Genomic DNA, 12,395 nt, shown 5'->3' with positions numbered 1-12,395 from the left:
TATTTCGAATTCTCTGATTTAAAGAATTGTAAGACGTTTCCGCATTATTTACTATTTAGTTGGATTTCGTTATTGTAAAGACAATTGTTATTTCATTGAGATTATGATATATAAACTGGTTTCGGTTTATACTGTGCTACGAAAGGCTTGTTGTTTTCAATTGTGTGATTGTTAAACGACGCCGGTGTCAATCCCGAGTTTCGGGGCGTGACAACCCGGGTAGAAAGCCATCACCCGAGAGCTTCTGGGCTTCTGGTAGTCTGGAAAGATTATGTGTCTCGAGCATATATTTGCCCGGCTGTTCGTCAGACTGGTCCAAAACTTCTCATAACTTGATCCATGACCCTAGATCACCTGATACCCATGACCCGGACCTCCCCAAGGTATCACCAATCTGGCTTGGAGATAACAAAAAAGAAAGTAAAAGTGTATTTTCCAGTGTTCCATAAAAAATATGATCCAACTCCTTTGGAATGCCAGGAAAGAACGTAAACATATTTCATGGTAGGAAAATGAAATTTAAGTTTTTCGACTTTTGAGTTGATTCTATGGTAATTTTGTACAAAATAACATTTCATCATTTGACTTGACAGAACCATTCCCCTGATATTTGCGTAAAATTTACAAAAGAATGTCAACCAACATCACAGTCCTCTTTTATATATATATATATATATATATATATATATATATATATATATATATATATATATATATATATATATATATATATATATATGATTCTTCATTTAATAATCTTATTTTATTTATTTGATTTGAAAATTCTTATCCCGATTTCATGGACATTAAATCTCCATTTTAGTCTTCATCTTCGTTTCAAATAATCTATAAATGATAATAAGATGGGCTGGATTTGACATCATAATCTTCTACCCGACGTGAATTAAATCACTGTCCTATCATCGTTTCAAATATCGATTGAATTAACTAATAAACAAAAAATAAAATCATTTTACTAACGAATTAAATAATGAACGAGATTTGAATATTAAATGTTGAGTTTCAAATCCCGGGGTTTTTTTTTAAAAATATTATAATTTAAAAAAATCATTGTAAAAATGAGGCAAAATTTGAACTTTTGTAAAACTATAACAATCCGGGACTTACTGTCCCGGATTCATATATTTTACTTTTTTTTAAAAAATTAAAAAGGAAAAAAGAAAGTGGAGTAGGAGCACGGATTTTTTTTAGAAAAAAAAAACAGAGATCGGCGACGGTTGTGTAAAACCGTCGCTATTCGCGACAGTTTATCCAAAAATCGTCGCTAAAGCAAATCCGTGAAATCCTGTCACAGATTCTAAGAACTAGTAAACGATGCACATACATTGCATGTGCTATTATTATTTTTAATTTGATTAAATAATACTAAATAATTAACATGAAATTATTTTCGATTTAGAAAAGTTGTTCGATTTAAAAGGGAAGTTTGTTTTGATTTTTTTATATTTAAAATATGGGGTGACTTGAAAAGGTTTTTTAGTAGAGTAAGAAGGGTAATTATGAAATTAAGTATTTTACTGTCTAGTTATTCTAAGGCCCTCAAACTTAATATAATAGTATAGATTACGTCCGTGTCACTTTCTTTCTTTAATTAAAAATGCAAGTATTCTTTCCATCATCGTCGAAAATAATTGTTCCTCATATTCATTCTCGCAACTCATTTCTTTCATTTGATTTATATGTGCAAAATCCATCTTTTCTACTTCGATCATATATTAATATTATTTTTTGATTTTATCGTCCATTTTATTTGAAGAGATACGAAAAGTTATATTTTATTTCGTTGATAATATTATAATTATATATTAAGAAGTAATTTTTTTGTGTAATTTTTTTTAATACTTGTCATTTATTTCAGATATTAGCATCGTCACTTGATATTATTACAAATTCCGTATAATTACGTCTGAGAAGATAATTTAATTAATTTTTTTAATATTTTGTTTGTATTATTTATATTATATTAATGTAATTATAATTTTATTCACTAACATTATATGATTAAGTATAATTTAGTTAAATAGTATATTTTTAATATTGTAATTAATTTACGTGATATAATATTATATCTACAACAATTACAATAATTATATTTACTTGATATAATATTATATCTACAATAATTACAATAGTTATAAATCAAATGAAAGAAATGAGTTGCGAGAATGAATATGAGGAACAATTATTTTCGACGATGATGGAAAGAATACTTGAATTTTTAATTAAAGAAAGAAAGTGACACGGACGTAATTCTTAGAATCCGTGACAGGTTTTCACGGATTTGCCTTAGCGACGATTTTTGGATAAACCGTCGCGAATAGCGACGGTTGTATGCACCGTTGCTAATAGCGACGGTTTTAGACAACCATCGCCGATCTCTGTTTTTTTTTTTTTTCTGAAAAAAATCCGTGCTCCTACTCCACTTTCTTTTTTCCTTTTTTATTTTAAAAAAAAAGTAAAATATATGAATCCCTTCAATTGTTATAGTTTTACAAAAGTTCAAATTTTGACACATTTTTACAATGATTTTTTTTAATTATAATATTTTTAAAAAAACCCCTTCAAACCCCAGCTAGTTACAGGGTGTCTTTCTGGTTAACAAAATGGAAGACTTTTATGGTCTCTAACGAAAAGTAAACTCCATCAAGTTCATTCTTGAATCACTATTTTACAGAATCATCAAGAAAGTCATTTCTTTGCATCTAAATCACATTAGCATACATACTGCTCTCTGATTTTCTCTTCTTCTTTTTATTAGTAAAATTGCTGGTTCGGTTTAACTCCGCCCCGCGATTGCATTGTTTTGTGTTTCTTTCACCTGTAAAGTCGTCTCTTATTTTCGAAGCAATCGAAAAAGGGGAAAAAAGCAGAAAGAGGAGTAACAAATGGCTGCATTTTTAATGATTCTTGGTGGTATTCTCAGCGTCGTAGCAAAATTAGGAGAGTACTTGGTGCCCCCAATCAAGCGCCAATTCAACTACATGTGTTGCTACGGCAACAACATCAAGGACCTGCAATGTGAAGTTGACAAGCTGCTACGCACGGAAGTCGGGGTTCAGCTGCAGGTTGATGAGGCCCGGAGGAATTTAGAAAGAATTGGGCCTGTTGTGGAAAACTGGCTAAGAGAGGTTGAAAATATCAAGAACGAAAGACATTACCTTCATTCAGACGCGGCAAATGTTTCAGAAGTTTGTATCCATAGAGGGTTAACGGGTATGAAATCGCGTTATCAGCTAAGCAAGAGAAGCAAAAAGATCATCAAAAAAGCCATTCAACTTCAACAAGAAGGCAAATTTGAACGAGTATCTTACCGTGTTCCATTTGGGGAGATGCTATTCTCTGATCCTCCAGTTGAGTTAGATACTGAAAACACAGAAGTTGCGGAGACGGAATCTCCGCCCATTGAGTCCGACAACAGGTTTCTAACCAGAAAATCTGTGGAGGAAAAAATTATAGCCACTTTACAGGATAGAGATGTCAAAATTGTCGGGTTATGTGGCATGGGAGGGGTTGGAAAGACCACAATGGTAAGAAGAATTGGAAAATTAGTGAAAGAAAAGAAAATGTTTGATGTGATAGTCATGGCAGTGGTAACTCAGCATCCAGATAAAAAAAGGATTCAAAATCAGATTGCGGAATTGTTAGATTTCGAATTAGAAGCAGAGGATGAGTCGATCAGAGGAACTTTACTACGCAAAAGAATATTGGGTATAAAAAGAATCCTTGTCATACTAGATGATATTTGGAAAAGCCTTGATCTAAATGAGTTAGGAATTCCACTTGAATTATCCCATATTAATTGCAAAATTTTGTTAACATCTCGAGCACGAGATGTCTGTGTTAAAATGGGAGCTCAGAAGACTTTAGAGCTGCAAGTCTTATCTAGGGAGGAAGCATGGATTCTTTTCTCTGAGGAAGCTGGTATATCGGCCAGCGACTGTACCAATCTATATGCAATAGCAAAAGACGTTGCAAATGAATGCAAAGGCTTGCCTGTTGCCCTTGCATCTGTCGCCAGGGCACTGAAACAGAAGAGCCATCCTACATGGGAGAATGCTCTTGTACAGTTGAGGAATTCGACCCCAACAAATATTCTAGAAGTGCTAAATGATGTGTACCGGCCGTTGGAGCTTAGTTACTTGGCACTAGAAGGTAATGACGCCAAAGATCTCTTTCTACTCTGTTCTTTATTCCGAGAAAACTCTAATATTTGCATTGAGAACTTGGTAAGGTATGGAATAGGGCTAGACATCTTCAAAGGAATAAATAACATAAGAGAAGGAAGAATGAGAACGCTTGCATTGATAGAATTACTAAAAGACCGTTTCTTACTTCAAGATGGACACAAAGAGGGATTTGTTAAGATGCATGATGTTGTTCGTGATGTTGCTATATCAATTGCAACAAAGGATGAGCCTAGATTTCTGATTGATAATGGTAGCACACGAGTGTGGTCACAAAGGTCCTTGTACCAGCACTGCACTCACATTTCTCTATTCTCAAACTTCGCAACTATTCCGGACGAAATAAACTTCCCTAATCTCGTTTTCTTATTATGGGAATCTATGAATCAAATAGGACGAATATATAAGTTTGAGAAGTTCGAAAAACTCAATGTGCTGGACCTGCGCTGTACGGACATTCCAGCAGTACCATCATCCATTCAAAAGCTTCCAAATCTTCGTGCATTGCATTTATGTGGTTGCGGGCTCGAAAATCTATCCATAATTGGAGAGTTGATAAATCTAGAAATCCTGTGCTTTCAAAGTACTGAATTAGAGATATTTCCAGCAGCACTTGGAAAATTATCCAATCTAAGGCTGTTAGATCTGGCAGACTGTGAGAATCTCCAAAAAATCGAACAAGGGGCAATTGGAGGACTGGTTAAATTAGAAGAACTGTATGTCACAAAAGAGTTTGCTGCATGGGGCGCAGGACTCTTTGAGTTAGAGAAGTTACCTAATCTGACCATCCTAAGAATCTTGGTAGCTAATCGAAAAATTACAGCTGAAAACATAAACTTATCCTCTGAGCTTGAAGAGTATGATATATCCATAAGGGCAATCTCTGAACGGTGGATAAGTTACTATCCATCATCAGCAGCTGATATTCCCCGCGAATACGAACTTTCTTTCAACAGAGTTATGGATTTCTGCCTTCCTACAGATACATATCTAGGGGAATGGATCAGCTCTTTGCTTAAGAGAACTGAAGATTTGAGGTTAAATGGAGATGGCTCGAGCAATATAGTGCATGCATTGGGCTCAGAAGGTTTTCAGCACTTGAAGCAACTGGGAATCCTGGAATGTCAAACGGTGGAACACCTAGTATCTACAATGAATGGGAATACACAAAGCTTTGGTGTTTTTCCAATTCTGGAGACCTTGTATCTCCGTAAGGTTTCCTGTATGAACGAGATATGCATTGGCCAACTACCAGAGAAATCTTTCAGAGAACTAAGATATCTGCATCTCGAAGAATTGATCGAACTAAAGCATTTCTACTCTGGACCAAGTCCAAAATTCCGCCTTTCCAATCTCAGATCCATGTACATTTATAAATGTCAAAATTAAAATCTTTATTTTCGAATTCAGTGGCTCAGAGCTTGTTGCAGCTTGAAGAGCTAGATATTAGGGATTGCCAAAAGATGGACAAGGTCTTTTTTCATGAAAATGAACAAGACAGAACTTCAACTTACAATATGGAGTTTCCAAAGTTAGAGAAATTGGTCCTTAGATGTCTACATAGCCTCAGTAATTTCAGCACAGGCATTGCCAAAATTTTATTCCCTCGGCTAAGGGTTTTGAAGATGGAGGACTTGCCACGGTTCAAAGGTTTCTGTACAGCAAATAGAAACTTTATTTCCAGGACTGGTGATGACATGGACTCGCAAATATTATTCAGTGAAATGGTATGCATCTTCCTTTGTGTCCTGAACACAATTTTCTTAAATGATCCTTCACGATATTTCTTACTTTTTTTGTAACAAAATAATTACCCATTACTTTAAATAATAAATGCAGGTAGACTGTCCAAGAATAAAGACTTTGTCACTCCGAAGAATAGGTGGAGTATCAAAAGTATTCTGCCACCAACTTCCTTCTTGCTTTCTCCAAGAACTTGAATTCTTGGAAGTGGATGCTTGTTCTGGATTGAACACCATATTTTCTCATTCTATGACTCAAGGTCCCGTGAAACTCAAAGAATTAAGAATAAGGAATTGCAGAGAGTTAACTGAAGTGGTCGAAAATCAAAATGAGGCACAACAAAATGCAAACACAAGCCCACTTAGCAGCAGCAACACTACGTGCATATTCCATCAACTCGAATACCTGAAAGTGGATATGTGTGATAGACTGGGAACCTTATTCACTCCTTCTATAGCCCGAGATCTTGTGAAACTCAAAGAACTACGGTTGACAAATTGCAAAGAACTTGAGGAAGTTATTGAAAAAGAAGAAAATCAGTTACAAGTGAACAAAAATTCAAATCCATTTCCCCAGCTCAGGCATCTGCTTCTATCGAATCTACCAAAACTCAAAATGTTTTGGAAGACGGCCCATGACTTTGAAATACCCTCACTGAGGGATGTAATTGTGGACCCAAATAGCCCAATAATGGAGTCATTAGCAAAGATTGCCAAGAATGCTAAGCAAATTATTACATATGAAAAGACATGCAAACAGTGCGTGGAAGAACAGGTATGTGTTCTTTCTTAATACTTGTTACAGTTACAATGTTAATAAAATTTTCTTCAGTTTTCAACCTGATCTAAGTTTTTAGACGGTGTTTATATATTTTCGTAAGTAAGCTACCATATGCAACTTGGATGTAAGTAGTAGGTTACACTGTGCAACTTCTAATATACAACCTAAAAGTCAAGATACTTTCCTGAGTTGCCAAACAAAAGTAGCTGCTGTGTATAACTCTTTATGGTATCGCACATTCTAGTCATAGGTAGACATGCAAATTAATCTTTATATTTAAAATGTTGCGAAGTAACTCATGTCAATATAGATGGATCATGATCTGAAAATAACTAACCAAACAGTTAGTTGTTAAGCTGATTCAATCGAGTAAGCGCACATCACTAGATCTGCAGGTTGCAAGTTCTAGAGTCAGTTACGAGGCATCAAGATATAAAGCATGAGTGAGTGATGAAGCGAAATATACTGATTGATGTACACATGAGATAGAGAATGACTTACAGAATGAAAAATGAATTCAAGAGTGCTGCTTTTCTTTACACGTGAGAAGAGAAAAGAAAGAACAAGAGTGAATCCTGAGTAAAGTTTTGTATCACAGACTGTGTAAACTTTGTGTGATCCTGATCGAGCTTTTCTTGTACAGTAAATCTCCAATAAAAATAAAATAAAAGTTTATGCTCGAATGAATTGGAAGTGCACGAGTCAAGTTATAATATAGTGTACAAAGTACGAGTATAGTTCCCACAGAGATTGATTAAAAAAATTTAACTTAAACACTATTCTTTAGTTATCTAAATCGAAAATTGGATTAATTAATAAATTAAATTGAAAGTCAAACAAAATAATTTACTAACACGATATAAATAATATAAATCAAATTAATAAACAAACAAATGTTAGAATCTTAGTTCAGCTATCCCTGAATCTCTTCTAACGATTGAATTTCAATTATTAAATCATGTTTTTGACGGGATTCCATAGTCTATCAATATACTATGTCGAGCTATGTTGATATAATTGACAAAATGCAGTAACCAAGTGTCCTTGTGTTATTTAACAATTGTAATCGCATTAACGAAATATGGAATCCTGTAGCTTTCGACCTATTGGACTATGACCATCAACATATATCTAACCTCATATGTCTATGTAAGTTGTAGATCCATAAATTATGTATTATATCATGTTATAAAATCTCCTCTAGATTTCAATTATAACATAAAAAATCTCTTCAAAGTTGATCATACTCCAAAGTTGCAAGAAACGTCAAACACATAATCAAGTATACTTAAACAAATTCAATCTGCAAAAAGAATTCACAACATAAATGTTCGGGATATGATCCCATTAATCCCAATTAAAGAAAAGAGAAAAAAAGACAATGCTTATTACGTGTTTGTTCTTCGGTTGAGTTCTCTTTCTCTCCTCCATCTCCTTGATTCCGGCTTTTTTCTGTGTGCCTCTGTTTTCAATCATCTTCCAAATCCACCTCCCAAAACGTGTATATGGGCTGCTATCGTTTATTTCGATCCAAAAATCTACCACAGAAGGAAATAAATCGTCTAGATGATGTTTCCATATTGCGTCGCGCTGGGGCGGGCAAAACCACCCGCCTAGCGCGACCTGCTCAACTATTTCATTCAAGTGTGCGCGCGCTGGATATCGCCCGCCTAGCGCGTAGTCCTCATAGTTCGCTCACTCGCGCGCTGGGACGGGTAAAAACACCCGTCCTAGCATACCATGCTTGCACTTTTGCCTATAATTCCCCTCTTTTTAGCAAGTCCACTACAAATCAACCGAAACATGTGAGGGGCAAACGATAGACATAAATTATGACTAAAACAGAAAAATACAGAGTCGATACCCTAAACTTATGTGAAAATGGATTAAAATTAACATATAAAAATATACAAAAACGGCACCTATCAGATACTCTTGTCCCACATTGGTTGAAAATGAAAGTTTAAAATGGTTTATAGCGGTTTACAATAGACTAATTTGGGTTAACCATTTTCGTAATGCAAAGACGGGTACGAAATAGTTACTATAAGGACCTATTGTGCAGTCGCGCAGACTCAAACCTAGGCCCGAGATGTGACAAAATGGTATCAGAGCTGATCACGAGCAAGAACATCGGGAAATAATTGTTATGCAGGGCGAAGTACTACATGGGTGGGAGCTACCTCTTGAACCTAGAGGAGCCATCTCTAGATTCCCGGTACTAGTGGATAGAGGGGCAGGTTTCGACAAGGACGTCGTGTTCTGAAAGATGGGTGATTGTGATACCCCGTCCGACATTAGTTGAAAATGAAAGTTTAAAAATAGTTTATAAGGGCTTACAATAGACTCCTACAGTAACTTGGATGAACCATTTTCGTAAAGCAAAGATGAATATAAATAGTTGTTATAGCCTATAGAGGTTTATTGTGCAGTCACGCAGGCGCGAGTCTAGGCACGATGTGACACTTTGTATATTGACAAGATAATGGTACATTCCTCCGGAGGACATAAGATGATTTTGTCCGAACCACCTTAAAACACTAGTGTTTTTCTCTTTTGTTTCACTACACTTTTAATTTCATGTGCGCATTATTCATGTGTGCTCGAAAACAATAACAAGTCATAAGATTTCAAGCATAAGATTCGATTCTGGTTGATCAAATATCACAAAAACTGGCCTCAGTGTCAGGTTCTAGCCTATTTTGATTGTGAAGATGAGTATATGTAAAAACCATCACTGGGTGAGTTTAATGCAAGCGTTAGATTAATACTGAAACTGATTGCTCTGCTTCTGATATTCAGGCTTCACAAATTGGCGGTGCAGTGAATACATCTAGTCAGGTATAAGTCTTTTAATTCTCAAGTCAATGACAAATTTTCATACACATAATTTTAGGCTATGTTATTCGTTGAATTTAGAAAGCATATATCATTGATTCACTGATTGAATTGTCATAGTGATTTTCCAGTCAACTGGTAATTCATGCATATTTATTGTTTCTGATTAATGAACATCTTACGAAGTCCTTTCTCCTTGAAGAAAATTTCAGTTAGGCAAATAAGATATTGAAATGGTGGTGATTGTGTGTGTAGGTGTGGCTAAGCACATAAATGTTATAGTTTCCACACACCTCATAAATAGTTGATGGAAAAATTACCAAAATGTAACTCATTGCGCAATCGTGCTTAGGTCTGAGTTTGGGACGTGACATGATTGCCGTTTAATCATGCCAACTTAGGACCGCAACCACGAGGATAATAATACGAGACCACAAGCCCCAACAAAACCTCATGCTCACTCAAAAATGTTGAAACACTAAAACCAAACATAAAATCCTTAAGCCTGTCGGATCATGTCCAAGTGATTTGTTTATTTTTACATGTATCCAGATCTGAGAATTTCTTTCTGCCAAAATCGAATTATCCTTAACAATGCTCCGGTCATTTTTTTTTCCAGACGTCACAAAGCCAAAATACACAGTATGCTTCTTGCCAGGTACGTATATCTAATTAATTTTACTTTCTTCTCACAGAGCATAAGTTTGTCGTCCATCCATTTAGTTGGGTTGACGGGATTGAATCCATAAATAACGTTGTGATCATTAAAATATTTAAGCAAAATGTGAAATTAGTGGTCTGCAACGGTCCGTTCGATTTGGTTTTGATACATTTGGGTTTGGTTTTCTTTTTTTCAAATGTTTAATACGAAAATTGAACCATTTAATTTCGATTCGGTTCGATTTTCTTGTATTATGATTCGGTTTATAAAGTTTAATTAATAAAAATAACACAAAAACTCTTGTGAGACGGTCTCACGGATCAATTTCGTGGGTCAAATTTATTATTTGGGTCATCCATGAAAAAATATTACTTTTTATTGTGAATATCGGTAAGATTGACCTGTCTCACATATAAAGATTCGTGAGACCATTTCACACAAGAACTACTCATGAATAAATTGTTAGTAAAAATTTGAATCTTCTTTTAAAATATCTAAAGATATCAAACATTTGATAATTAAATAAAACTAACAAAATTAAATATAATAAAATGATTAGAAAAAACCAATGTAATATTTTGTATTAAAGGTCGTCTAAATAAAAACTCTTGTGAGACGGTCTCACAGATCAATTTCGTGAGACGGGTCTCTTATTTGGGTCATCCATGAAAAATTATTACTTTTTATTCTAAGAGTATTACTTTTAATTGTGAATATCGATAGGGTTGACCCGTCTCACAGATAAAAATTCGTGAGATCGTTTCACAAGAGAACTACTCCCATGACCTTTTGAACGGCGATATATTACCCTTTATCTAATTTAAAATAATATATATAAAACTTTTAACTATTTTAGCACATGATTGGTTCAATTGTTCCTATTTTTTTTTTCATTTAAAACCAGAAAACGAACCTAAGAATCGAATTTACCAAAATCTAAAAATGAAACCGACTGAAAAACCGTCTAAACCGAACCAAATAAACTGAAATTTACGGTGATGTCGGTTTTTAAAGAAATATATAAGTGATAATATTGTAATTTTAACGCATGTGGATAAATCATAATCAATACACAATATTGTAACCAAAATTTAATGGGATTGAATTGAATTATTAATCTATCAAGTCAACCAAACATTTGATCCATGGTGGTGGTGGCGGCAAATTTTTTTTTTTTAAGGATAAAAAGGTTGATTTCATGGTGGTGGGGAAGTAGAATCATTTCACATTTTTTTGGCTAACACTTGTGTATCTGATGGCAGTCTCATATTTGCAATCACGAAGAAGAACCACCAAAATTACTTCTTCCACCAGATTGCAATTACGAAGAAGAACAACCAAGTGGTGAAAGTGATTTTGACAGTGATTTTGAAATTGGAATAGAGAGAGACGAAATATTTGACAAAGAAGAAGAAGCTGCAGAGAGGAGAAGAACCACGTGGTGGCAGCATCTTAAGACGAAATATTTGACAAAGAAGAAGAAGCTGCAGGGAGGAGAAGAGAAACAAGCGGCAGCATCTTAGATGTCAGAATTATTCCACAATAAAGACCTACATATAACTGTTATCTTTCTAGATAGTTTAAGAGTGGGATATTATATTTTTCATCTTGTAATTTATGATTTTTTTCTATTTTGATCATGTTAAAAATGAATTTGAATTTTAATTTTTATAAATTGTATGTTTTTTTTAATTTTTGATCATGTTAACGATGTATTTACATTTTTAGTTTAATAACTTGCATGTTTTTCATTTTTTGTCATGTTAAAGATGAATTTGCTTTTTAGTCTTTAAACTTGCATTTTTTTATTTATGATCATTTTTTGACCCGAGTCTATTGGACCCAAAATTAATAAGAAGTCCAAATTATGCTGGCTCAAATAAAAACTAAAGTTCATCGTGTTGAGGCCCATTAAGTTGAAACACTCAGTTGGTTAGAGAAAATGAATTTTATGTTTACCAGTGATCGTGGAAGACGAGCCAAGCAGTTGGAGGAATGCAGACAAAATCCGAAAGAATAATCATAAAAATTCTTGACAATTTTTATCAACAATCAACTCAAAATTACAGCAAAAAAGCTCTCCACAAATTTCATGAATATTGGCCTAATTATGTCGCATGTTTCGAGTAGATTTTCATTTGTTTCCTTCAAGTTTTAGCATATTCTTT

The 12,395-nt window shown here is 34.4% G+C and overlaps 1 protein-coding gene across 1 annotated transcript; it reads left to right on the top strand.

Moving 5' to 3' along the window:
• Positions 1-2,632: 2,632 nt before the first annotated feature.
• On the top strand, positions 2,633-11,836 carry LOC140820940 (probable disease resistance protein At4g27220). Its single transcript, XM_073181326.1, is given in 6 exon segments — positions 2,633-5,592; positions 5,595-5,932; positions 6,045-6,722; positions 9,531-9,569; positions 10,186-10,224; positions 11,490-11,836. Coding segments are annotated over 6 exon segments (4,041 nt in total). The 5' UTR covers positions 2,633-2,906; the 3' UTR covers positions 11,751-11,836.
• The last annotated feature ends 559 nt before the right edge of the window (positions 11,837-12,395 follow it).

The sequence above is a fragment of the Primulina eburnea genome, unplaced genomic scaffold, assembly GCF_022965805.1.
Source record: "Primulina eburnea isolate SZY01 unplaced genomic scaffold, ASM2296580v1 ctg312_ERROPOS121453, whole genome shotgun sequence".
NCBI classification, from domain to species: Eukaryota; Viridiplantae; Streptophyta; class Magnoliopsida; order Lamiales; family Gesneriaceae; genus Primulina; species Primulina eburnea.
Note: the sequence above shows the minus strand (reverse complement) of the source record. Positions and strands in the feature narration are given on the sequence as shown.